The sequence below is a fragment of the Notothenia coriiceps genome, unplaced genomic scaffold, assembly GCF_000735185.1.
Source record: "Notothenia coriiceps isolate Sejong01 unplaced genomic scaffold, NC01 NC01_scaffold00000339, whole genome shotgun sequence".
In the NCBI taxonomy this organism is placed as follows: Eukaryota; Metazoa; Chordata; class Actinopteri; order Perciformes; family Nototheniidae; genus Notothenia; species Notothenia coriiceps.
The window spans coordinates 19,856,194-19,882,780 of NW_011333040.1; the positions used below are offsets into that span (position 1 = coordinate 19,856,194).

Consider the following 26,587-nt stretch of genomic DNA (forward strand, 5'->3'; position numbering starts at 1 on the left):
ATACAAGAGGAAAGAAGGAGTTTAATTGGAAGCACGCTTTTTTATTCCACACAATAAAAGGCACAGTAATTGCCACCAATCTGAATTTTCCATTTATTTAGTGCTTTCTCACTCTATGAGAGACGGCCTATTAAATTCTAACAGTGGAGATATTTTAATAATAACCATACAAGAAAGAATAGTTCATATGTAATTAAAATGAAGCCTCATTATTTGACACATGACAAAGTAATTAAAGGAAGAAATTATGAATAAATCAATTATGAATGACGGAGAGAAAGAGAAGTAGAGACACTGAGTCACAGACATGACTTCAGCCGAAGGGACGCAGCGCCAACCAGCCGCCTCCAACAACCAAACTGACCACTTAGTCCAACAACTCAGCAAAACATTTACTTTCACAAGAGTAAAGTTAAGAAAAAAAAGAATAAGAATGACCTGCATACACCCTAAGGAACATCTCATGTGTATAGTCACCAACATTATCAAAACAACTTCCACTTAGTTTGCTTCATAAGAAGCCCTGTTATACTTTTTGGGGTTTTCCCTGTAGTGTGTTATATAGGTTTTTGTGCATATAAATGGTCGGCAAAGGCTAAAATCCCAAAGTTCCCTCCAGAGGGAGTTTCTCTCCCACACACTCCCCCCCTGCCTGAAACGCTTCCATTGGACTCCTTTGTTTAATAACAGTACATAATGACATCACTATGTAAAACTTGCGCTTCTATTGGCTAACGCTCCAAGGTGTGAGGCGCCGGGCGGGTGTGGGGATACTCACAAACCCCCGGTTGGGTGCTTCTTTGTTGGAGTTTACCCCAGTGGACGAGAGGGTCGCCTCCCTATGCCTGCGGGTTATGGGGGGGAAAACTCTGACTGTTGTGTGTGCTTCATACATCAGTTCAGAGTATTCAGCCTTCTTGGAGACCCTGGAAAGAGTCCTGTATGGGGCTCCTGAAGGGGACTCTTCAATCTTGCTGGGAGACTTCAACGCACATGTGGGCAATGATGGAGACACTTGGAGGGGAGTGATTGGGATTGAACCGGAGTGGTGGTTTGTTACTGGACTTCTGTGCTAGTCATGGATTGGCCATAACAAACACCATGTTCGAACATAAGGATGCTCATAAGTGTACGTGGTACCAGAGCACCCTAGGCAGAAGGTCCATGATTGATTTCGTTATCGTATCANATACACACACACACACACACACACACACACACACTCATTTAACATCACATGAAGACAACGAGAGATGAGTGAAACCTGACAGTTTCAGTTTACAAGAAAAGAGGAGCTGAACAGAAATGATGTACACACACACACGCACACACACGCACACACACGCACACACACACACACACACACACACACACACACACACACACACACACACACACACACACACACACACACGTGCTTCATGGTTTGTTTAACCTGATAATGAGTTAGTGTGTGTGTGGGTGGCTTATCCTTCAAGGTTTATTTGCAATAAGCCACAAACTGGGGTTCTACTTACAGCCACATCATTAAGGAGGCGTGTGTGTGTGTGTGTGTGTGTGTGTGTGTGTGTGTTAACTTGGGTGGCCTTCAGTGAGTATCAGTATAATGATGTAATACACTTTCCCCATCCATCTGGCTGTGTGTTCCGTCTCGACTCACTCTTAAGTCCCCTTCCCAAAATTAACACTTTAAGATGAATTTAAGGCGCAGATGTTTTTATAACCGGCTTTAAGTCCTGAAATCCACAACCGCACTCACTTTAACTTTCCTCTCACCTTTCCCCCTCCATTCTGTCCTAATTCTTCTTCCAGCTTTCTTCCCCTGCTGTAATTCTAATATGAACATCCACCCTCCGTTTCTCTCAGGTTGGACTTTGAGGAGGGCGATGGCGCTTGGTGTCCAGAGATAACAGTGGAGCCAGACAGCCTGAAGGAGTTTCTCCAGATCGACCTGCGCTCGCTCCACTTCATCACCCTCGTGGGCACCCAGGGGCGTCATGCGGGCGGCATCGGAAACGAGTTCTCCCAGATGTACAAGATTAAGTACAGCCGCGATGGAAGCCGCTGGATCTCGTGGAGAAACAGGCAGGGCAAGCAGGTGAGTCCTATCAGTCAGAGGTAAAACAAGAGTTTTCCTGGCTTTGATATCACTCTTTAATCAATTTGACCTTTAAAACAAACTTCCGATAAAGATGCCACGGTGTACTGATACTCATCATCCGTCCGTTGCTTTTATAGCTTGTCATTGTTTTTGCCTGGTATCACTGTGTTTATGGTCGCAATAGAGATTCATTAATTCTTCACTACCTATAAATGATATGAGGAGGTCATGATTCATTCTTAATCATTAGGGAGCTTCTGCATGAGGTCAAGGTGTGTTTGTCCTCCTGCAGGTGATTGAAGGAAACAGGAACGCGTACGACATCGTGCTGAAGGACCTCGAGCCGCCAATCATCGCTCGCTTCGTCCGCTTCATGCCCGTCACCGATCACTCCATGAACGTCTGCATGAGAGTGGAGCTCTACGGCTGTGAATGGCTGGGTAAGAGGAGGAAAGGAAAATATATAAAAAGACAGGAGATTAAAAAGATTATAAGTGAGGAGGAGGAGGAGGAGAGCAAAGATGACACCTGAGCCCCAGTCTACCTTTGAGCCCATAAAGATATAAGGGATCAGCTGATCCTCTATACCCTTTACAGCTGCATACATTACACTTTCGTTTCTAGATTTCCCAGAAACATAAGCCTTACATAACTTTATCAATATAACACAAAGAAATGAAATAAAAATACATACAAAATACAAAAATACAACAAATGTATGAATAGAAACAATAATAATCTTTCTCCTGACTACATATTGAATCACCTTTTTAAAGTTACTGAGATTTATTTGAAACATACAGCATTTTGATAACATTTTTGAACAAACAGCACAATAACCCATAGAGTCCCAAAAGTTGCGTTGTAAAGCGCTCTATAGCTGAAAACTGAAATGAACCCATGCCGACAAAAATTATGATATTCAGCAAGTAACAATTTGAGTGATGATTACAAAAATATTGCATGCTTTGGTAAGTTTATTTGAGTACAAAGGAAAAAGGACGTTGGTTGCTTTTTAGGTATTATCAGAAAATCACATGAAACAGAAAATATCATATGATTTTGGGTATAGAAACCTGGTAAAAATGAAACTTCAATCAAAGCAGAAGAGATGGAACAAAAACTGTCAGTGGTGTAAAAGCGTGGCGTAAGTTTTGAAAAAAGCAGACGTCTTGAAATTATTCCCTGAAAGCTGAAGCTTTGTGGGCAGATTGTCAGTCCAATACTAGTGTCACCAGGCCCTCTAATCAACTGTTCTTCATACTGTCTGAAAACATCACATAGTTTGCATATTCTGTATATGTATATCATGTAATTTATTTCAGAAACACTTTTTGTTATAGTCCATGGAATGATCTTAACATCCCGATAGCAATGAATATCTTAAATGCTTCGACAATAAAATACAAATATTTCATCTGTGGAAGCCGTGGCGCTGTAAAAAGCACGACCAATCATTTTAGCCGGCCCGGCTAAAGTAACTGGATGGCCTACCTGCCTGTCAGCCTTCCATCTCGTGCACAAATCTATCTCGTGCCCTCATTGGTCATGTGCGCGTTCGTGTGTGTTGGAGGAGGGGCTCTGTAAGGAAGTGGCAGATTTTTTCCAGATGTGTATTTTCAAATTCTAGCGCACACGGGCTGGTTTCTCCAAAATTACCTACCCCACCTTTAATGGAAAAATTATACCTTTTCTCTGTGCATCGTTTTGTAAATATATGTCGCCGTAGATATCTTTAAAAACATAATTTCCACCACGGTTTCGAAGAATAAAAACCTTCTTTGGGTCAACATAGTAATTTCCTTGCACAGCGTAGGGAATGATGGACTCATTGTAAACATCATTTTAGCAATTTTCTTTGCTCTACAGATGGTCTCGTGTCGTACAACGCTCCAGCAGGAGAACAGATGAACTTGCCGATTCATCCTGCGTCTCTCAACGACTCTGTCTATGATGGAGCGGTCATCCACAGGTGTGTGTGTGTGTGTGTGTGTGTGTGTGTGTGTGTGTGTGTGTGTGTGTATATTATTCCATACTTCCTCTTTCACACACCACTGCACTGCTTCACCATTGCTCTCATTCTGAGTCAGTGCGTTTTCTCCTCACATTGTTGATGCCCTGTCTCCATGGTGAAAGCAAAGAGACAGCAGGCGTTGGTGGGTCATTGTGGTTTTCTTAGTTAGGCAACACCTCATAGGAATGACTGAGTCAACCCTCTTTATGAACTTTAGACACTGGATCAAATTAATCACACTTTTTTTGACAGAAGTGTTTACATTATAGCATTGTGAATAAAGTCCTCCACAACACAATAAGGCCTCCTTCTTTCTGAGGTGGCAACAGGGCAGAGGGGAAATAAAATGGCCAGCAGCAGATGTGAGGAATTGGTTTTACAATGCTGCCATCTAGTGGTAAATGATAGCACCAAGCATTTTTCTCAATTTGGATTTTTTTTGTCAGAGCATTATATAAATAAGGCATTGCTCAAGACTGAATATTGAAATAAGCTTGAAAATAGACATAAACAGTAAATATACAGTAAATATTGTTGCATAAACGTATATGTTGCCTGTTACTGCTGTACATATTTAAGGTTGCTTTTTATAGTTTTGGGTCTACAGTGATTCATCATATTCTATCAATATTACCAAGCATTGCTAACACTGACAGATAAAGCACAACTTTTTAGAGTCCAGAATGACAGTAGTGAAGTAGAAGAGAGCCTGAAAATGGAATACTCAAGTAAAGTACGAGTACCTTAAATGTAAAACTAAGTACAGTAATTGAGTAAATGCACCTAGTCCCGCTGTTGTATTTTATGCATCTCTTTTAACCTTCCCTTGTTTCTCAGTATGACGGAGGGCTTGGGCCAGCTGACTGATGGAGTGTGTGGCCTGGATGACTTCACACTCAGTCACGTCTACAATGTCTGGCCCGGCTATGACTACGTGGGTTGGACCAACGAGAGCTTCCCCAGTGGATATGTTGAAATCATGTTTGAGTTTGACCGCATACGCAACTTCACTACCATGAAGGTGAGAATCCTGAACATACAAGTTTACATCTTTCATCTGAAGTAAAAGTCTCCCCACATGTGGCTTTATCTTCTTCTTCTCTAAGTTTAATGACGGATTGCAAACATCTTTAAGGTGCATACTGCCACCTACTGTACAAGAGTGAAACATCGTGTCATTTCAACATCTTAGACATTCATGTATAGATCAACATTTTAGATGTGCCCTAAGAAACCCTGTGTCACCTGAGAAAGTACTGTAAATAGAGCCTTACTGATGGTTGTGATGTGTAGACCGGTTTTTACAGTATACATTTCTTTGAGTTGATGTATGTCAAATGATTGAAGTTTTGATACTTACTACTGTACATATAAAGTGCCATTTAATCCTGTGAGATTAACTCTGAGTCTAGTTATGACCATATCCTCCCTTATGTTCCTTTCTTTATAGTTTGTTGTATGACTGACTCTATTAATCTGTTTTACCCCTTCCTTACTGGTCTTCCTCCCACCTTTCCTGTCTTGTGTCAGGTCCACTGCAACAACATGTACTCGCGGCACGTGAAGGCTTTCCGCCAGTTGTTGTGTTTCTTCCGCTCTGAGGCAGACTGGGAGGCCTCGCCGCTCTCCTTCATCCCCGTGGAGGACGAGAAGAATCCCAGCGCTCGCTTCATCACCGTCAACCTGTTCAATAACATGGCCAGCGCCATCAAGTGCCAGTTCTACTTTGCAGACGCCTGGATGATGTTCAGCGAGATCACCTTCCAGTCAGGTATACTGTGTGTATTATCTGTTGCTGTAGTAAGAAAGTATTTTTCCTTTATATATATATATATATCTTCTTTGACACCCCTAAGTTTATATACTTATGCAAAATAAAAATGTATTTGGAAATATTTTCTGTATAAAAATATTTCATTACTTATTATTTTTATTATGATGTTATTGCTAAGAATATTATTATTAAGGTCCATTTTGTGGCCTTCAGATGTATGATGAAACATGTATTGTCTGTCCTTCAGATACAGCCATGTACAACACAACGCTGACTACAACCAAGACAGGACTGCCTCCTAACATACTACCAGGTCAGTGATCGCTCCACACTCACACACTTTATGAAGGCCTTCATTAACCATTACGTGACATGCATGGCTAATATAACAATATGACATATTGTTGACAACATGCAGACACAACAAATAAGCACTGAAGTTGTTATCCTGAAAATGCAGGAGAGTATGAAGACAAAAAACAAGAGACCAAATTTAAATTAAATGAAAACATTACATAGTTAATGTTTAGGTGTTCGAATGCAAAATACAATAAATGGAGATAACCTTCCCTTTGTAAATAGTAATCTACCTTTTTTATGAAAATCCTAATGGCCTTGATAGAGGTTTTATCACCGCAGGCATTTGAATTTGTCACAGCAGGGAAAGCACAGGTGGAACTAATCCCATCATTGTCTCTTTTCCACTCAGCATTCATAAATAGCCTTGTCCATGATTTGGCTCATCTAAATAAAATGAATCCAGTATTTTTAAGTCACACTACCTGCTGACACATATTCTGTGTTTCACAAAAGTCCTTTGAACATTTACTTACTTTAATATCACTTCGTTCAGTCATATTGATTAGTAAATATATATACATATATATGTATATAAGGACTGATGTATTGAAAGGTTCATTATCATCTCGAATGTTCACGCATGCATATTATATAATGTATCTCCTCCTGTTCCCTCCCCAGAGGACGACCCCACCCACAAAATCGATGACAGCAACACCCGGATCCTGATTGGCTGTTTAGTGGCCATCATCCTCATCCTCTTGGTCATCATTGTCATTATCCTGTGGAGGCAGGTGTGGCAGAAGATGTTGGAGAAGGTGAGCCAATCACTGATGATGCAAAATATATCAAAATTCCATTGAATCTTCTTTCGGGAGGTGGTCAGATCTGTTCCTTCACCCCCCACATCCTTTATTCTAGGCCTCTCGCCGGATGCTGGACGATGAACTAACTGCTAGTTTGTCAATACAGAGTGAAACGTTCGCCTACAACCACAACCAGTCGAGCACAATCAGCGAGGAGGAGTCTAACGCCACCTACGAACGTATCTTCCCGCTCGGCCCGGACTACCAGGAGCCTTCACGCATCATATGTAAACTGCCGGAGTTTTCTCAGAGCTCAGAGGAGTCTGGTAGGTGGACGGATGGGACTGCTTGCTTACGTATAAACTCAGATAAACCTCATCCTGTCGAGTGTTAAACTGTATTTTGTGCTGTGTATGGTGAGTTTTGCTTTAAATTCTGGTATAAAAACCAATTCTCAAACATTCTAACTAATGTAATTGATGTTATCTAAAAAAACATTTTAGGAAAGTTTCAGTTGATTTTCATATTGTGTTGAACGTAATTAGACAAAGTATATGAGGAACTGTGGCCGTTTCTCAATCTCGAGGATGCTGGCTTGGTAGTCGCGTACTTCCAAGTCACTTCCTTCAGAAATGAAGCAAGTATGCTTCCAAGCCACGGCTTCGGAAAAAGAAGAAGAATGGAACAGGCTAACAAGTGTGCCACTCTCTCTAACGGTTTCAACATAAAATGTACCGAAAATAAATACCTCACGATGTCTATCTAATTATGAACTTGCTTTACTCTCACGGAACACATTTTTGATGATAACAAATGTAACAAAGTAACATTTTTACCAACACATGTTCTACGCCACTACATACTACTTAAATGTGTGCTGCGTCGGTTCAGCCATTCTCCGCAAGGGTTTTTGAAATTGGTCCGTGCGCAAAGCATTGTGGGGATTTTAAGGACACGAAGTCTACCCATGTGCAGCCTCGAGAAATTTCCCCCAAACCAAGGACGCGGCCTCGGTGGAATTCCAAGTATGCTGGAGATTGGAACAGTCCTTCGGCGGCACTCGATGACGTAGCATCCTTGAAACATTGGCTTGGAAGCCAGTATCCTCGAGATTGAGAAACGGCCTCTGTCTGTCTCCTTGACCAACCCTGCCCCCAAAATTAGGAAAGATGGCAAACATAAACTGGATACATCTTTCCATCTGTTAACAGCTTCTCTTTATCAAAACAATGATGGAAAGTCATCAGTAACAAATTGCTGGAAAAAGTTATATAAAGATTAGAAAAACAATATCGCTTAAAGGGTCTGCGGTTTCCCCAGTTGATATGTTGAAGGTTAAATACATTATCAACATTATCTTGTTCCTCTTAGTTACATTTTCCATGCTGTGTTCCAGCTTCTTCCAGCACAGCAGCGTCTAAATCCACCTCAACGACTGCAGTGCAAGATGGCGCCCCTCACTACGCAGAGGCCGACATTGTGAACCTGCAGGGTGTGACAGGAAGCAACACGTACGCCATCCCTGCGCTGACTATGGACCTGCTGTCAGGGAAGGACGTTGCCGTGGAGGAGTTCCCCCGAAAGATGCTCACGTTCAAAGAGAAGCTGGGAGAGGGCCAGTTTGGAGAGGTTTGAACCCTTTATCAGTTTGCTGCAAGTTTTCTGACAGATCTAGATGCTTAGTTATATATGATGCTTTCCTCTGCTTCCTCTTTCTCTCAGGTGCACCTGTGTGAAGCAGACGGGATGCAGGAGTTCATGAATAAAGAGTTTTTATTTGACATCCCCGTGGATCAGCCAGTTTTAGTGGCTGTGAAGATGCTCCGTTCAGACGCCAGCAAAAATGCAAGGTATTGATTTCAGGATTAGCCTGTACTGAAACTGAAAATATATCTTGAAATCAACATGTTGAAGTAATAACATTCTGATGTATTTCTTTGTGAAATAAGTTGTTTACAGTACTTTTTGTCTTTTGGTAGGAATGACTTCCTGAAGGAGATAAAGATCATGTCACGTTTGAAGGATCCCAACATCATCCGCCTGCTGGCTGTGTGCATCCACAGCGACCCTCTCTGTATGATCACAGAGTACATGGAGAACGGAGATCTCAACCAGTTTCTGTCCCGCCACGAGCCCGAGGGACAACTCGCTCTGCTCAGCAACGCACCTACTGTCAGGTGAGTGGTGGTGAACACACTAGATCTCTATATGTAGGTCTATTTTTTTCAATCCACAACACACAACCCTGTTTCCTCTCTTTTTTCTCCAGTTTCAGTAATCTGTGCTATATGGCGGCTCAGATAGCAACGGGGATGAAGTACCTCTCCTCTCTGAACTTTGTCCATCGAGACTTGGCCACGCGGAATTGCCTGGTTGGTAAAAACTACACGATAAAGATTGCTGACTTTGGCATGAGCAGAAACCTGTACAGTGGGGACTACTACCGCATCCAGGGCCGAGCCGTGCTGCCGATACGCTGGATGTCATGGGAGAGCATCCTGCTGGTGAGCACCACTACTTAAAGGAATATTTCACCACAAAAATGACCATTTGTTTACCAATCAATCAACCTCAGTTACCCTTGATTCTTGAAGAAACTGTTTTTCTCGCATGGCTCAACAGTAAATGAATAGTCTGAAAACAGAGAATATATTTGATAAAGGAAGGAAACGGGGACACGGTTTAACAAAAGCGAAAATATATCACAACATCTGTTTACAAACTCACACTGCAGAATAATTTAGTCATTTATTCACTCTCATGCTTACTAGTTTTTGTTGACCTTATCGCTTAAGCAATACTATGTACAAAATTGAAAAGTCAAGCAAACATGCCTGTGATTGGGAAGTAGTGGGCAACAAGACTTGGACTATAATGCACGAGTTGTGTGTGAGTTTATAAACAAAAGTTTGGTGTAGTTTTCAGTTGTTGAAGATGGCCATTTACTTACATTTATCAAGAAATGTCTCCAATATTTATGATTCTTCATTCCCGTTGGAGGTGAGAAAAACATGTTTTCTTTAAGAATGAAAAGTAACATGGGATGAATAATGGGGGTACATTTTAAGGATATGACTTTTATCACACACTAAAAATACTTTTTTCTTGCCAATCTCATGGACATATCAACACCTTTTGTTGTGCAGGGTAAGTTCACCACAGCCAGTGATGTGTGGGCCTTCGGGGTGACTCTGTGGGAGATACTGAACTTCTGCAAGGAGCAACCCTACTCTCAGCTCACTGACGAGCAGGTGATAGAAAACACAGGGGAGTTTTTCAGGGACCAAAAAAGACAGGTGAGTGTTGTTCCAAACATTTCACATACATATAAAGGTCTGCGTATCTGTGGCTTAACTTGTTGACTCCTTCATGCAGATCTACCTGCCTCAGCCTGTGCTGTGTCCGGACTCGCTCTACAAGATCATGCTGAGCTGCTGGAGGAGGAACACAAAGGAAAGGCCCTCCTTCCAGGAAATACACCGAGCCCTCCTGGATATACAGCCTTAATCTGGGGCAATATTTAAGACAGTGTTGGTGCAAGACAAGAGTAAACTATGATTCAAACACAATCCAGGTTAGAGCTATCATATTTCAGTAGAGAAATATGATGAGAGCCTCCTGCTACGACTGTTTCATGGACTCTACAAACATGGACTACCAAAGACTTTTGATGTGTCTCAGTTTGAGTTTAATCGGCACAATCACGTTAGCTAAGGTGTTTTATAGACATACAAGTATTCTCAAGGTTGTGAGGTGTGTTGATGAAGCCAAAAATTAAATGTAGCAATTGACATTCGGCACTTTTAAAAATGTATTTTATTTTCATTTTATCATTTCAAATTTCCCATGTAACAGTGTTTGATTACACTGTTGAAAAACTTGTGTTTTCTTTGGAAGACTGCTTGAATGTAGAGAGTGAAAGGTGGAGCCAACCATTACGGTTGCATTTCAAACATTTCATCTCAGTTTTAAAGCTCCACTCATTGAGAATATCATCAAGTATCTCAGTGTTTCTCATCTCCCTGCAGTCTTTCATCTGTGATTTGAACATGAACTGTACATGACTGTGTTTGTTTAAAAGATACGTCTTAATCTCAAATAACAATATTTTGTATTGATATTTATATGTTTAAATTTGTTTTTCTGTTCATCTTTCGTCGCTATATTTGTAAATTAATATTCTCTTTAAATTGACGTGTTTGGAGCATCATATTTTATGTGGTTCTGTAACTTTCCTGCTCACTTTTGGGATCTACCAAACATTTGTTCTTTTCTACTTTCAACTGTTATCATTTTGCATTCATCACAAACTAATATCACAATTTGATAGGTGATCAGATGTTGCAACATGCTTATTTTGAACACAGGCTGTGTTTTGATATGTTGGTTTAAAGGGGCCCTGTTATGCTTTTTCTGAGATGTCCCTTTCCTGTAGTATGTTATATAGGTTTTTCTGCATGTAAATGGTCTGCAAAGGCTAATATCCCAAAGTTCACTCACATTGTACTTGACAGGCTAAGGGGCGGGACATCTCTAAGTGGTTGACGAATCACAACAGAGTCGGCCAGCTAACCAATCAGAGCAGACTCTGCTCTGGTTTCAGACAGAGGGTGAAAAGAGGTGCTGCAGCACAGGCACAATAGGAAAAATAAAGACCCTTTTCAACATTAAAGCATGGAAACTGAAAAGTAGCATAATGGGGCCCCTTTTAATAATAGGCTATGTGTCATTAGGAAGGTGCTAGCGAATGTGTTGTGAGTGTTGAAGAAGTGAATGCCTGCTTATGGTTCGATTACGTTGACAAAGAAAGTGTATTTCCTTTTTAAATGAGAAAGGTGAAGAAAATGTAGAAATACAACCAGCCGAAGACTCATCTGCAATTTTAGTTATAGTTTGTTCTTTCTTTTGTTGATGTATACTGGAGTCGTTTCTCTTATTTCCTCATACTTCTGTGTATAACTATCTACTAGCTTGAATTTAATACTGCATACCACTGTTGTTTTTCAGCCACTTCAGCTGTATTTTACAGGCTCTCCCCTCTTATCAGAGGCCTTTGTCCCACTCACCTTCTCCATAAAAGAGACTCATATCTGCCGTTATGTGTTTCAACTTTTATGTGTCCTCCATATCTCTCTGTGTGAGGTGAAATAATCTTTATGTCTAAGTTAACCATGATATGCATTTTGGATACCCATTTGATCGATGTGAAGCATTTGGTGATTCCCATTGGATAAATTAATATCTTCACTAAATGTTTTATTTTCTCTTTTTTGAATTAAATGACTATAGCAGATGTATAGTTGTAAAAGTGTAGTGGCACCCCAACAGATTTCACAATTGGTTTAATTACACATTTGTACTCAACGCTTTTCAGTGAAAATGATTCTAAATATGTTGTACATTGGTTGAAAAAACACAAATAAAAATTAAACTGGGAACTCTATCTCTTTAAGAAGTATTGCTTCATTCCTATCTTGACGCTGAGTGGGCGGTGCTTCCTGCTGAGCAACATGGAGTCAACCTCTCATTGGCTGATCGCTGCTGCAGTGTCCAATCACATCAATGGGGAGGGGTAAAGGGCATGAGTCCACATCCTCGGAAAAACCGGACTTGTTGCCTTGTGTAACTTTTTAACAACATTTGGTCGTACATTTTGTGTTTTTGGTTTGCAGTTTTGTTTCTAGTTTGTACAAGAGAAGATGAATAAGGTGGTGTTGGTGACTGGCGCTAATAGGTAATGTCTGGCATCTTAGGTGTGATGAATTCATGATATGAGTCTTCTAGTTTATTTGTAGCTGTTGTTTTTGATCAGAAGCAGAACCGGTTTTATTATTATAAAGTAGTCTTACACAAACAAGGAAATGGTGCCTACAAAGACACAGACAAAATAAGATAATATAATACTACTGAAGAAACTATTTGAAAAGAAAACTATTTTAAAGACTGTTGTTATCATTAAAGACCATATTTTCCTAGGACGTGTAGGAAACTGATCTTTATGTCAACTTTTGAAACCTCCCTGTCAAGAAATATCTAGCCCAACTACCTGTATCATTTTGTACATTAAAGTATTTTGCTTATAAATGCAATCTGTAAATGCCTTCATCATATGTTTTTCATTACATTGTTTGTGCGTCTCCCTGCAGTGGCATCGGCCTGGGTCTGTGTGAGCGGCTCCTGCAGGACAATGAGAGCCTCCAGCTGTGTCTGGCCTGCAGGAACATGCAGCGGGCTCAGGCTGCCCGCTCCGCCCTGCTGACCTCTCACCCCTCAGCTCAGGTGGCTCTCCTGCAGATGGACACCAGCAGCATCTCCTCCGTCCTTGCTGCTGCACAGGAGGTCAAGCTCAGGTGGGAGGTCATAAATAAACACTTAAACACTCAGGAGATTCGCATAAAAGCACACAAATGAACACACTGGTGGTGCTTAAAGCTAAGGTAATACAACAGTAAAAGAGACAGAATAAATGTTGGTCTTATTAAGACTGAGAAAGATGTTTTTTATACTTTCTGTCACACAAAGTAAGCATTTGCATATCAATGTGCCTCAATTTGGACCATCACTCATAACAGAAATACAGCCAGGATGCAAAGATTAGCCTGTATAAACTGAATGAATACATAGACAGTAAAGCAATTATGTCATTACTTCAACAGATATACACACAACAGCATGGTACACAATACGCATTCAAATCAAAAAGACATCATTATAGTACATGTTCATCCATAGACAATGTGCTATATGTGTGTTTCAGAAATCTGTGTGAATTGTCTCCTGCAGGTATAACCGGCTGGACTGCCTCTACCTGAATGCAGGCATCATGCCAAAACCACAATTCGATGTAAATGCATTTTTCAAAGGTGTTTTCTCCAGGTACTTTTTACGTTTAAAGATTCTCCAAATTGATAAGCTGCGTAATATTTATATGCTTAACATGTCCAGTCTATATCAAGATTTAAAATGAATGTATTTAAAACCTTTCCTATGATGCCTTTCAAAGCTTCTCTAACTTTGTTATTTTTTGCAGTGGTATCATCACGATGTTTACGACAGGTCAGGGGATCCTTACACAGAAGGACTGCGTCACCGCTGACAGCCTGCAGGAAGTTTTTGCAACAAACCTCTTTGGTCACTTTTTATTAGTGAGTACTTACTCTTATGCCTCCTGAATTATCTGGTATATGTTTTGAACAACAAAGAATCTAATACAAAACCAGATTTCCTTTAGTTTTCTGAATGACAGTAATACTTTAACTGTTTCCCCTTGATGGGATCAGTATAGGTGACACTGGATCCGTCTGTCACTTAGCAACGATGCTCATTAAAAATTAACAGGACTGTCCTGGGCTGGAGGACGCTGCGGAGCGTATCGAGCTTACTGTGCATTAGCAGATTAAAGATTCATTCTGACTCGTATTAAGTTTCCATCACAGACAAACGTCCTCAAAGCTCCTCTCTAGTAAAAATCTGCCTTTGCAGCTGTATTAAAAAAACTTTTCATTACAGCTCAGAGACATACATTTTTTTTTTTTAGATGGTATTTTTGAAACATTTAACCACATTTGGGAGGAATTGAACTTCCCTGATCAGTTTTAGGAATCTGAAATGACTTTAGTGATACTAGATACGAAAGGAGATGCCATTGTCGTTGCAACTTAAAATCTCTATTATCTTTTTAAAAGAAGTGTTATGTACTAATTTCTTGAGGCCTATGCAGTTACACACACTTTATATTGTAGTCTTAACAAAGATGATAGATATATTTGAACAACATTGTAAGTATGATTTACACATCAGCTCAAATAGCTTGCTATGGTTAGAAACAAACAAAAAGGGTTTTGTAAAATAAACATATGTTACCGCTCGTCCTGGGGCCTACAACAATTTACTAAACCTAAAGCACAAAAAATATAATAAACTAAATTCCGAATGGAGCGACAAATGTACGAGGGAATAAGGAATTTGCTTCTACAATCTTAACATAAAGGTGTGTAAATTGCATTGTAAGAGATATTAGTAAGATACAGTAATATCATCTGTTTCCCACACAAAATGTTTTCCATTCTGCCTTGTTTCAAGACAAACTGCTGGGGAAACAATGAAGAAGTTCCTCATTGTTTCATGAAATAGTATCACCTGGCTGAAACTGAGCATCAATGAATTGCTAAGATCTATTTTTTGATGATTATTATAATGTTGTGTTGTTTTTCTATGTCCAGATCAGGGAGCTGGAACCAGTTCTGTGTGATGCCGGCCACACATCCCAGCTGATCTGGACCTCCTCAAGTAACGCTCACCGCCCGGCTTTTAACCTCGAAGACATGCAGCACCAGAGAGGCACACAACCTTACAGCTCCTCCAAATATGCCTCGGACCTGCTCAGCCTCGCGCTCAACACACACCACAACAAACAGGTCGACTCAGAAACACACCTCACATGCTGTGTACCCATACTTGCAAAATTAACTTTTTTCTTTTAACTCCAATGATGTCTATAAATGTGATCACGTGTTCATTCTGCTCTCCAGGGTTTATACTCATCTGTAATTTGTCCTGGTTTCGTGATGACCAATATGACCTACGGTATCCTGCCCTCATTCCCAGCTTTCCTCTGGACCCTGCTCATGCCTGTCTTTTGGCTTGTGAGTGCATCTCTGACAGTAAAATGTCAGACACACACACATCAGAAATGATTTTGGTTGTTTCTGAATGCATTTTTCTTTCGTGATCTCAGATAAGGATATTCTGCAACAACTTCACCCTGAACCCTTATAATGGATCTGAAGCCCTGGTAGGTAAATCAAATATTTCTGATTTCATGCACAATTGTGTACAAATTAAATCATGATTGCTGCTCTTTCTTGTAGTTCTGGCTCTTTAAGCAAAAGCCTGAATCACTGGACCCTCAAGCTAAGTACCACAGCTCAACATCTGGGCTAGGCAACAACTACATACAGCCACGCAAGGTATGGCAAAGAATACTATACAGTACATTTCATTTAAAACAATCTTGTAAAATAGTTAATGTTGTGTGTTGTCTGTTCCCCTCTGCAGATGGATATTGATTTGGAAACATCCGAGGCATTGTATGAGCAACTACTGCAACTAGAAAGTGAAGTAAGAAAGAAACTAAAAGGGAAACAAAAATAATCCTGGAAAGTTCACAGCCGTCCTGCAGGATCTGGATCATCATGGTGCTTACAGGATGACACGATTCTGGGATGGAGACTATTGTATTTCGGTCTGGTGATTTGGGACCAGCATGTACGCTAACAGAAATAGCTTTGTCCTTTGCCTGACACTGCAACATACAAGAATGAATTTACAGTTCAAATCAACAAGTTACAGTGACTCTACTCTCTAAATGAAATGTCTGTTATGGACAAAGAATTATGGAGCCTATGTTATGATGGTTTAACAATAAACTCACTTTTGCCTGTTCTTGTCCAACTTCTTGCAAGTCAATTCATTCCATAAAGCACTATAACATATGAGGATAACGACACGTGTGCAGTGGGTGTGCATGGATGGTAGGCTAGGTCACAATCTGTCTATCCTTTGCTGTCCAGGAGGGACTGTGTCCAATGTGGTTGTTAATGCCATGATCCTCACGGCAAAATGCATTGCAGTCTGACATCAGACTATCGGTATCATCCCAAAAGTTGACATAAGTGGTCTGTGTGAGCCCCTCTGCGGTGTACGGCGGTGCCGGCAGATGCGTACAGACGCACCTGAAATTCCTCTCCGGAGGATTTGGAGCGCTAAACCAACAGTCGTCCCCGGGTTCCGCTGCTTGTTTCACGACCACACACTCCTCCTCTGCTCCGCTCAGTTTCGGGTTGCAAAAAGCCCAGACCATCCCGCAGAAATAGACGAAAAACGAGCCCATTACCATGACCATGAGCGCGTAGGACTCTATCATTGCTTTGGTGACTGGAGAAGTCATCTTCGGCTGCGCAATCACAATAATCGACTGAGTTGCCTAAGTGTGTTCAGGAGGGACTGGCTGTACCCGGAGGGTTGGACCTCTTCAACAGAGGTGGGAAGTAACTAACTACATTTACTGTACTTAAATACAATTTAAGAATATTATCTACAAATGTCACTTGTATAAATAATAGTTATTGACACACATAAAGGCATTTTGTGCACAATGATACTTTTACTTGTTATACTTTAAGTAGCCTGCATTTAGTTGATAATACTTTTGTACTTTTACGCAAGTAAGACTTTTAATGCAGGACTTTTAACTGTGATGAAGTATATTGATAGTAATGTATTGGTACTTTTACTCAAGTAAAGCACCTGAATACTTCTTCCACCTCTGCACTTTAGCACCATCAGTTCAGTAACGTGAGGAGGAGAAAGAAAATAAATGACCGATTTTGTTGCCACATTTCTTATTGACAGAGGTGGAAGAAGTACTCTTTTCCCTTAAGTAAAAGTGTTGATACCACATTTTAAATGTTACTTGTTACAAGCAGAACTCATGCATTCAAAATCTTACTTAATATAATTTAAAAAGGATTGGCCTCAAGATATATACTTAAGTAAAAGTATTTGGGGCATAATTGTCCATTTCAAAATCATATTTATATTAAATTACTAGAAACTTGATGTGTATCATAAAATATTATAAATCCTGTAAAATAATAATCTGAATCAGAACACCTTTATTCGTCCCACCGTGGGGAAATGTACAATTGTTAGAGCAAAGAGCCAAAGAGCTTAATATCACTCAAGAAGCATGCACAAACATAGAAATGACACAATTTACAAAATACACATCCAGTACATATAACAGTTTGGAGCAGCCAGGTGAAAGTATTTAAGGTGGAACAGCTATTTACGGTAATATTGCACATACGTAGTTGTATTCAGTTTAAACATTGTCCAGACAAAAACCTTCTGACTTAAGCTGCTAATGGGAACTTGTTGGACTTTTGATTGAAGCCACTCTGTAAAGACTTTGAGAAAAACAGATTAACTGGAACACAATGAGCACACCCTGCAAATCACTTAGAACCACACCAATGTAATTTTTGTAAGGTTACCTCTTAGTCTTGTTTGTGTTTGGATGTCTTTACTGAAGTGGAAACACCTGCAGTGTGAATAAATAAACAGCAGGAATCTTGTTTGTGGCAGAGCTGAAGTGCATTTGACTCTGTTCATCACAGTGTTCACTAACAAGGCCATCAGCTGCCAGGGTTTCACTTTCCTTATAAGGTTAAAATGCAGCTCCCAAAATACCATCAGTGATCAATGAGAGCTGTGTATGAAGATGTTGTACAACGTTTTAACCACTGAGTAAAAAACTGGCCTTTGTGTAAAGATGTATAAACCTTTTATTTTTTAATACCACAACTAGACTGTAACATCCTACTATTTGAATTGAAGAAACAACGACATTCTGATATCATAAAATATTGAGACAGATATTTTAGCATGTTTAGTCTTTGAACAAATATTTACACAAGCAGCCATTTATGTAAAAATGTGTTTTGATAATATATTTTGCCTTTATTTTAGTCTGAAACTCTTTATACTTTTGAGTTATCTTCAAACTAAATTATATAGTTGCATTCTGCCAGTTTCAGCTGATTAACATTAAAATTAATGTACGTTTTGACAAACATTATTTAAAAATGTCTTATACTGCTTTAATGATTTACCTCAGCATGTAAAAAGGAAGAGAGGAACTAACGATGACAATCGACATTTTGTGTTTCCTGATCATGATCAACTTGTTGATTAGTACATGCACTTCTTCCAACAAACCAACCTACCACATGCAAATGCAATGATCTTTAAATAAACAAAAAGTGTTAATATTTATTTTTCCAATAGCACCTGATTGCAAAATGATGTTTACCTTAGACCAGCCCCTAAAATAATCCTCACTGTGTTTACTATACCAAACTAGACTTCTGACTTCTCTAACATGCTTTCCTTTATTTTTGCAGAGAAATTGCAGAGATGAAAGGGTAGAAAGTGGGACAGGGTGATAACATGCAACAAAGGTCCACAGACAGAATAAAACTAGGAAGATTCAAATTAATTTGTCAGCATTTCAAACCACTCTTCCACCATGAAACCCAGATTTGGAGAATATATCTACAGGTATTACGAATAAAGACGGATGTACGCATTAACACACTTAAAAAACACAACACCTTTTGTTGTTAACTCGTCCTTTCCTTATTGTGGCTGAGGAAATTAATCTTTGTTTTCTAATTTACTTATGCTTTTTAAAATCACAATTTTTAGCTGTTGTTTTTAGAACTGAACTACATTTGTTAGGCATCAGGTTTTATTGCCCTGAGGAGAGGTGCTAAATAACAAAGTACAAGTGTGAAATATTGTTTACACTATAGCAACACATGCAATGTTTAAAGAGGGCCCCAGCTCAGAGTAGTGTGAATACTTGTTCTGAGCCAAATTGAAATGACTGAACAGACCAGGAGTATAGAGTTTGTCACTCTTTGATGAGTTTTACTAAAGATTTTGTCAGTAGTAAATAAATGATAAGTTTACCTTTCCTCTCCTCCCTTTTAACTAAAACATATTTGCTGCAAACAGATGCACCTGTGTATATATTGGAGGTTTATAAGGATATTTATGTTAGTATAAATCCTATGTGACGCAGCAGTAAACCCCTCTGTAGTTCAAAACTGTCAAAATGTTGTAATCCACAGTTTTGAGGCCTGGGGAGTTTTTTTCCTGAGCAATCAAAACAACACTGTGTGTGTGGGAGCACCCATGCTTGTCTTTTACAGAGGGTAGCAACACTGGAGAAAGTAGCATTGTGGGTAGTGTAGTTCTAAATTGGTTGACTGCGCTACTACGTCAACTGCCGCTCAAGTCTAAAAAAACTACACACCCCACCCGCGCTAACCCCGAGGTCCCGGATGTCTACCGCGCCGGAAGAGAAGAAGGTCCTTTTCCCAGCCATCTTGTGGCTTCATCTAGCGAAGTGTTCGCACCAAGCCTCGTAGAATCGGAGTAAAATCCTGCTGAAGGGGCTCCATCATGCCCGGACAAATGCAAGAAGGTTTTGGCTGTGCCATTGCCAATCGGTTCGACCAGTTATTTGACGATGAGTCGGATCCTTTCGAGCTGCTAAAGCAAGCCGAAGCAAAGAAGAAGGAGGCTCCTGTTCCTGGTGCCGCCAAGACTTCAGCAGCCCAGGCTGCCAAGCAGCCGAAAAAGGAGTCCCAAAAAGACAGAAAAGTCCCATTGGGTGATAAGAAGGAGGAGAGCCAGGCACCTGTCCCACTTAAGAAAGATGGTGAGATATATTTCTGCATTTTAGGTCTAAATTAGCCAGGCTGCAGGTAAAGGGTTTTAGGCTAACATGCTAAGTGGCTTGCTTACTAGCTAGCAGCGGTTCATAAGCCCCCATGACATGAGGTCCGCATGGCTGCTTTTGTGTCGCTGTTTGCTGTCAGTGGCTGCAAGGTGACATCCATTAAAACGTGTAAATTAGTGTGGTGCGTGGTGCTCCACCGATCCGGAGATAAACAGTTTGCAGGCCAACTTGTTTTGGCTTGTCCCCAACCCCCATCGGCCTTGTTGGACAGGCAGAACCCGAAAGCCTGGCTTACTATAGAAAGTCTCCTAAAGGTGTTTGTAATTTCTCAAAGTCATGATTTTCAGCGCGCAAAAGTGCTGCTTCGGTTACCTGTAATTAGCATCAACAAAAAAGTGGGACTTTTTTTATTGCATTTTTTAAATTATTAATTAAAGTGGTTGATTTAAAATGTGCCACATGGAAGAACGACTAATCAAATGAATGTGGTTTGAATGCGTTGATTTTATCGTGGTGTGTTTGCAGGTGTATTTGTCACATTAGGAGCAGCAGCGCCTTCACGGTGATGAACCTCGTGGTTGTAGTGGGGCGTGTTGAATAAAGCACAGTCTCAAAATGCTACTTCCCATTAGCGCATAATACACGCTCAGTGCATGCGGTCATCCAAACTCAAATCACTTAATTTCTTATTTCTTACACAAAGAAATACAAAATCTCTGCTGGCTGTCATATTTAATTTGACCTCTAGATTTAGCATGCTGGATTGAAGCATCCAGGTACCCACGCACAGGCAGTAAGTTGACCATTATCATCACGTAAATCTGCCGAGCTTGCTCATATCCTTTTACTAAGAGAAGATGAGACAGGTGCGCAGACTATGGTGCCCCAGCTGCTGCTGTGTAGTAGAGTGTCTATTTTTGTAGCTGGTGATTTAGGCAATGGGTGGGACTTGTTGTGTCACACTGGGACAGTGGCCATCAACCATGTGTCATGGGGGGTACACACTGTGTAGGCATTAATTTCACTCACAGTTGGAGGGTGATTTTTAACTGATCTGCATACTTTTTAGAAAAGGCAATAATGAACGATTATTGTCCTGACTTTTTTCATTATAAAGTAAGACTCTGCCTCTATTAATTTTTTTGTAAACTCAATTGTTTTTAATGTTTACTTTTAATAATCTTATTTTTTTCAGACCAACATGAGGTTAATCAGTATTTTAATAAATGGCTACTAGCGACTGTTTTAGCTCTTTAACTCTGCACATGATTTGAAATTATTTGCTCCATTTAAACAGAACAATCGCCCCCTCTCCTTTCTCTTGTCTGGGGCTCTGCAGTGGGTCCTGTTCTATCAGTGCTATTGGTCCTCTAATCCTCCTGTTGTGGTCAATCCTAGGTCCTGCGATCAGGAGAATGGGCCGCAAGCCGGAGGGTGAAGGCTTCAGACCCCAGGTCGGTCAGGGAGAGGGGCGCCCCCCCACAGACAGAAGGCCTGTGGACAGGCGGCCCCCACGCCGCTTCGAGAGGCCTGCTGGTGATGCTGGAGAGAAGCCAGAGGGAGGCGAATTCTCAGTGGAAAAGTGAGTTTATACTCTTATCAACAGACATATTGATTGAAATATATGAGAGGAGAAGATTACATTTACCACTACTTTTTGCTATTCTAGCTCAACATGAGGCAATAGTAGAACGCACTATGGGGCGGGGTAGCTGTTAAGGCGTTGCTAACAATGATAAGGCTTAGTATGTTAGATTTTTCCCTTAAACTAATAGGCACATGTGGCTCTTCATCTTATCAGTTTACTTCTGTAGATCTAAATGAGAAAGTGTAGATTATGACCAATTTTAAACATCAGTCAGCCTAGGTGAAGTTAAAGGCCAAGATCAAGTTTTAGGCGGACTTATCCTAACTAACTGTCAATGAATAGCACCTGTTGAATGCATTTAGGTTTCCTGCTGTCATTCTTTGTCCACTTTGATACTTCAAGGATGAAAAGGAAGCCTGTGAAGGACCCTCCATAGATTTAACTTCAATTGGTTTGAGAAACCTGTGCTTGTTTTAATTTTGACCATGTCTGTTCTTCTTAGACCCATTGGTGATCGGCCGATGCGAGGACGCGGCGGCGGACCAAGAGGGGCCCCCCGTGGCGGCAGCAGAGGCAGAGGCATGGGTCGCACCGATGGCTTTGACTCCCGAGGAAAACGTGAATTTGACCGACACAGTGGCAGTGACCGAACTAGGTACTTTTAGATCTACCCACTCTTAGATATAACCCCCTTAAAACATGTTTGTTAAAGAGGTTGTGTGAAAGCATGCAGTAAATGTGTCACGACCCTGGCTAAAGCTCATTTTCTCTCAGTAGTCTGAAAGGTGAGGAGAAGCGTGGAGGAAGTGGATCTCACAACTGGGGCACCGTCAAGGATGATGTTAAGTAAGTTGTCACGCACGCAACATAATCAGCAACCATAACACTTCCTGAGTGAGCACCTGCAGAAATATCCTTCTGTCATGTTTGTTTTAGACAAACCCACTTGTCGTTGTTGTATTTGGAGGCAAATTATCCTTTCAACAATTATTTGAATGGGAAAATAAACACTCTAAAAAGCTAAATAGTAAAAGATACTATTTACTTATAAGTAATTGATTAAAAATACTTTATTTTGATAATCACATGGGGACATTTTGTTTTAGTTTTGTTCCACTCAAAAGTGAATGGGTAGTTCTCCTGCCACCAGTCCAAACTCAGAATATTATAATGGTTTTAGTTAAACGTTGATTATATTATGACACATCATACATGAAGATGGCAAGAAGGATCCAGTTGAGCACAAAAAAGTAATTTATAGTACTTCCATTCTCAGTACTAAACCGTATGACATTTGTTTTCCTTCACAGCGAGCTCGACCAATCAAACGTCACTGAGGAGAACCCTGAAGGCGAGGAACATCCACCTGCTGACTCTGAGAACAAGTAAGTTCTTGGTTTTGTTGTAGTTTTACTGTAATTGATAAAGGTTTTCATGAGATACATTTCAACACTACTTGTGTTCCAAGCAATCCACCAACCCTGACTTGTATTAGACATTAACGCTGTGACACTGTGCGTCTGTTTGTGTTGAAGGGAGAATGAGGTTGAGGAAGTGAAGGAAGAAGGCCCCAAGGAGATGACTCTGGACGAATGGAAGGCCGTGCAGGACAAGGAGCGAGCCAAGGTGGAGTTCAACATCCGCAAGGCCAACGAGGGCGCTGATTGGAACAAAGGCTTCGTGCTGCACAAGTCCAAGGCAGAAGTGAGTCAAGCCCCCTCTGCTCATTCTCAACACAATATGTCACATTCAATTTAGCTGTTGAGTTAAGTAGACTGAGACAGTTTGTTTTTTAATAATGCAACAAGACATCCGTTTAGAAAAACAGGCTCTACGATGTAGTCATTTCATAGAGACTATATTTATTAATAAATGATACACCAAGGGTTCGGACGTTGCAGGAGCATCACTCGATTAACTGATAAATAAAAGAGCAAAAGCTCGTTTATAGCCCCATGCTTCTATCATGCCACAGAACTTGGTGTAACTTGATTTGACCTTTTTTTGGTTTGCTCAAGTATACTTGACAGCGATGTCGTGCAGAAAATGTATATGGAGTTTTACATTGTTATTGATTTATGATCATATATTTCAAACTTTATTTTGCCTGTTAGATTTGTTAATGTGTTTCTTTTCTCCATCACAGGAAAAGAAAGAGGAGGTTATTGACCCTGAAATTGAGGAGCTCAAGGTAAAATCTTTAGTCCATTATCTGATTGCTAATCAAATGCGAACAAAATAAACAAAACATTTAAACCTACAAAACATTTAAGTCATAAATTGTCTTTTCACTTGCTTTCTAATTCAGCTCGATGATGAGCACCACTTCCGGAAGCCAGCCAATGACATCACGTCCCAGCTGGAGATCAATTTCGGAGATCTGGGACGCCCAAGCCGCGGACGCGGTGGACCACGTGGTGGTGGTGGTGGTGGTGGTCGGGGCGGTCGTGGACGCGGCGGGCCCGGCGGACCCCCCGGCCCTCCCCCTCCTGGAGCCGAGGCCCCCAGGCCAATCCGCGGAGGAAGGACTGACAAGGTAGATAACCTTCTAGCTCTCAGCTGGTCTGACATGTCATTAGCACCTAAAGTACTTCCATTAAAAATGCATTGTGTGTTTAGTTTATGTAAGATTAAAAGACAAAGTTGCCAACAAAACAAAAATTGACTAATTTTGAATTTGATCAGTCAGCCCACGACCTGAAACTCCTCTCATCCCCTTCATACTCTTGAGGTACATCTTTAAATGTTTCAATTTTCTAACTTCTGTTTTGTTTGCTTTTCCTCAGTCATCTGCGTCTGTGCCCAACGTGGACGACCCAGAAGCCTTCCCAGCTCTGGCTTAAGCCCGGCTGCGGCCCCTCAGGCCCACAGGAGCCCCCTGAGCACCTCCACTACGAGGCTTGCATGTTCCTGGATCCTTCAGCAAAGTAAAATGATGGAGAAGACTGTCATTAACTATGGCACTCAAAGTGAGGACTGAGTTTTACCCAATAAAAACAAAACGAAGATGGAAAAAAAAACAGAAATTAACAAAAAAAAAACAAAAAAAGAAAAGGACTTCTTGCTACTCTGGAGCAACTTATTGGTAGAGGTTTTGTACTTGGAAACAAAGTAGCAGGGATGTTTTCATACAGTATTTTTTTCAGAGGTTATGCATTGTCCATTGATGAATATTTGTAATTGCTGCTTGAATATATGCATTTCGAAATGTAAGCATAAGAAGGGTGTTTTTCGCTTGGTGTGAGCCATCGCTTGCTCGCTTTAAAATAGGCACTGTAGGGCTCCAACCCAAGCTCATAAGCTCTGCCACACCAAGTCTTTCTGATGAAGTTAGAGCTTCACGGATATGAATTTTTTTTTCTTTAGCACTGGGATATTGTTTTATATTTTATACAGGAGGTCTATTCTTCTATGATGTTTGACCTGTAAATCTTGACTATTTTCATACGGTGCAAACAGGACACACCTTGATCTTTGATCGAGCGTTGCTAACCACATTTGATTGCATCGAGGAAATGACGCCTAAATCTGTATTAAGGTTCTTTTGTACTGATGTTCTAATGGAGGAATATTTGGTCATTCTTGAGGAACACATTGCTGATTACTCTCCCAAATTTGCATTGATCCTGAGATGTCAGACGGATCAATTTGAAGCCCAAAGTTATTCCATGCTTTCCGATTTCTGAGGTTTTCGGGGCACTAGTCACCATCTTAATATCTGTTCCTACCTGCCCATTTCATCTTTGGTTACAGCCATGTGCAAGTCAATGAATGCCTTTTTTGTTTTACTTTAAAGAGTGATACGTAGAGGAAGTGTCTTTACACAGTTGAGACGCGGCTGTAGTCTTCTGGAAGCCTTCAGACCTTGTCCGACTGTTTACACACTCCACTCCAAGCATCCCTCAGCCCAGTTTCAGTTTGTTTTTGCAGCCTGTACTGTGCATATCTTTTCCTCCACTGTTGACTTGCCCTGTAGCTTCCACTGTGGCACCACTGCATAATTGCTCTGAAAGAAATACAGTCGTTCATTGTGTGGAACAACTGAAGTGCTCTACAAATGTGTGAATTCTAGCCCTGCTATTAGAGACCTCTGTCGGTAAATAAAGATGGTCGGTAAATCTTTTGCATTGTCACTCATTTAATCCTGCCTCAATACATGCAAACACTGTACAGTACTTACCTTTTTTGATTTTGCTTACAACCACACTTTACTACTATACAAACAGATTAAACGTATCTCTCACTCTTATGTCGTAGTTCCTTCTTGTAGCCTGTAAACCAGTAGACCCAGTCACTGTTATTTGTTTTTCATTTAAAACCAAAAATAGCAGTACTGCCATTTTTCTTTTTGATTTGCAGTTTTCTATTGCTTGTCTTCAAAACCTTTGTGAAATGAGCATCTTAAGCTCTCGTTGAACATTTACAAGGCCCAAGCCGGCGGTGTTCCCAAAGAGAGGAAGTGTTAGTCCAGCCATGGGACCCCAGTCTTATGACAAATCCTACCCGGTCTAGGACTGCCCAACTTGACCCACGGTAATGATTCTTACCATCTCCTAGATTTCTTGCAGCTCCAGAAAGCACTTCATTTGATTGACACAAGACCTAACCCACTTATCATATGTAGCATTCACTTCCTGCTGTCCAGGCAAGTCTTGTTCCCTTTGAATGTCAATAGTTTTGTATTGGCCCTTT

At 40.6% G+C, this 26,587-nt stretch overlaps 3 protein-coding genes across 5 annotated transcripts; all 3 read left to right on the forward strand.

Annotated features, from left to right (window-relative positions):
* Positions 1-1,305: 1,305 nt before the first annotated feature.
* On the forward strand, positions 1,306-12,438 carry ddr2a (discoidin domain receptor tyrosine kinase 2a). The gene is made up of 15 exons (XM_010778804.1): positions 1,306-1,310; positions 1,867-2,098; positions 2,394-2,541; positions 3,971-4,073; positions 4,953-5,136; positions 5,646-5,886; positions 6,137-6,202; positions 6,871-7,007; positions 7,111-7,321; positions 8,392-8,624; positions 8,718-8,845; positions 8,975-9,172; positions 9,265-9,499; positions 10,142-10,291; positions 10,371-12,438. Exons 1-15 carry the CDS (start codon positions 1,306-1,308, stop codon positions 10,500-10,502), a joined length of 2,403 nt encoding a protein of 800 aa, XP_010777106.1. The 3' UTR covers positions 10,503-12,438.
* Positions 12,439-12,571: 133 nt separating this feature from the next.
* Positions 12,572-16,462, forward strand: hsd17b7 (hydroxysteroid (17-beta) dehydrogenase 7). Its single transcript, XM_010774425.1, has 9 exons — positions 12,572-12,729; positions 13,142-13,345; positions 13,779-13,871; positions 14,026-14,140; positions 15,218-15,412; positions 15,527-15,640; positions 15,733-15,789; positions 15,866-15,964; positions 16,053-16,462. Exons 1-9 carry the CDS (start codon positions 12,695-12,697, stop codon positions 16,146-16,148), a joined length of 1,008 nt encoding a protein of 335 aa, XP_010772727.1. The 5' UTR covers positions 12,572-12,694; the 3' UTR covers positions 16,149-16,462.
* A 3,455-nt stretch (positions 16,463-19,917) lies between these two features.
* On the forward strand, positions 19,918-26,018 carry serbp1a (SERPINE1 mRNA binding protein 1a). 3 transcript variants are annotated; one of them, XM_010774437.1, is made up of 9 exons: positions 19,918-20,286; positions 21,706-21,889; positions 22,398-22,550; positions 22,670-22,741; positions 23,206-23,280; positions 23,428-23,599; positions 24,042-24,086; positions 24,204-24,431; positions 24,682-26,018. In XM_010774437.1, exons 1-9 carry the CDS (start codon positions 20,028-20,030, stop codon positions 24,736-24,738), a joined length of 1,245 nt encoding a protein of 414 aa, XP_010772739.1. In that variant the 5' UTR covers positions 19,918-20,027; the 3' UTR covers positions 24,739-26,018. The 3 variants fall into 3 exon arrangements, with proteins under 3 accessions (XP_010772739.1, XP_010772746.1, XP_010772755.1); XM_010774444.1 differs by having other exon boundaries at positions 22,673-22,741; XM_010774453.1 differs by having other exon boundaries at positions 22,673-22,741; positions 23,431-23,599.
* The last annotated feature ends 569 nt before the right edge of the window (positions 26,019-26,587 follow it).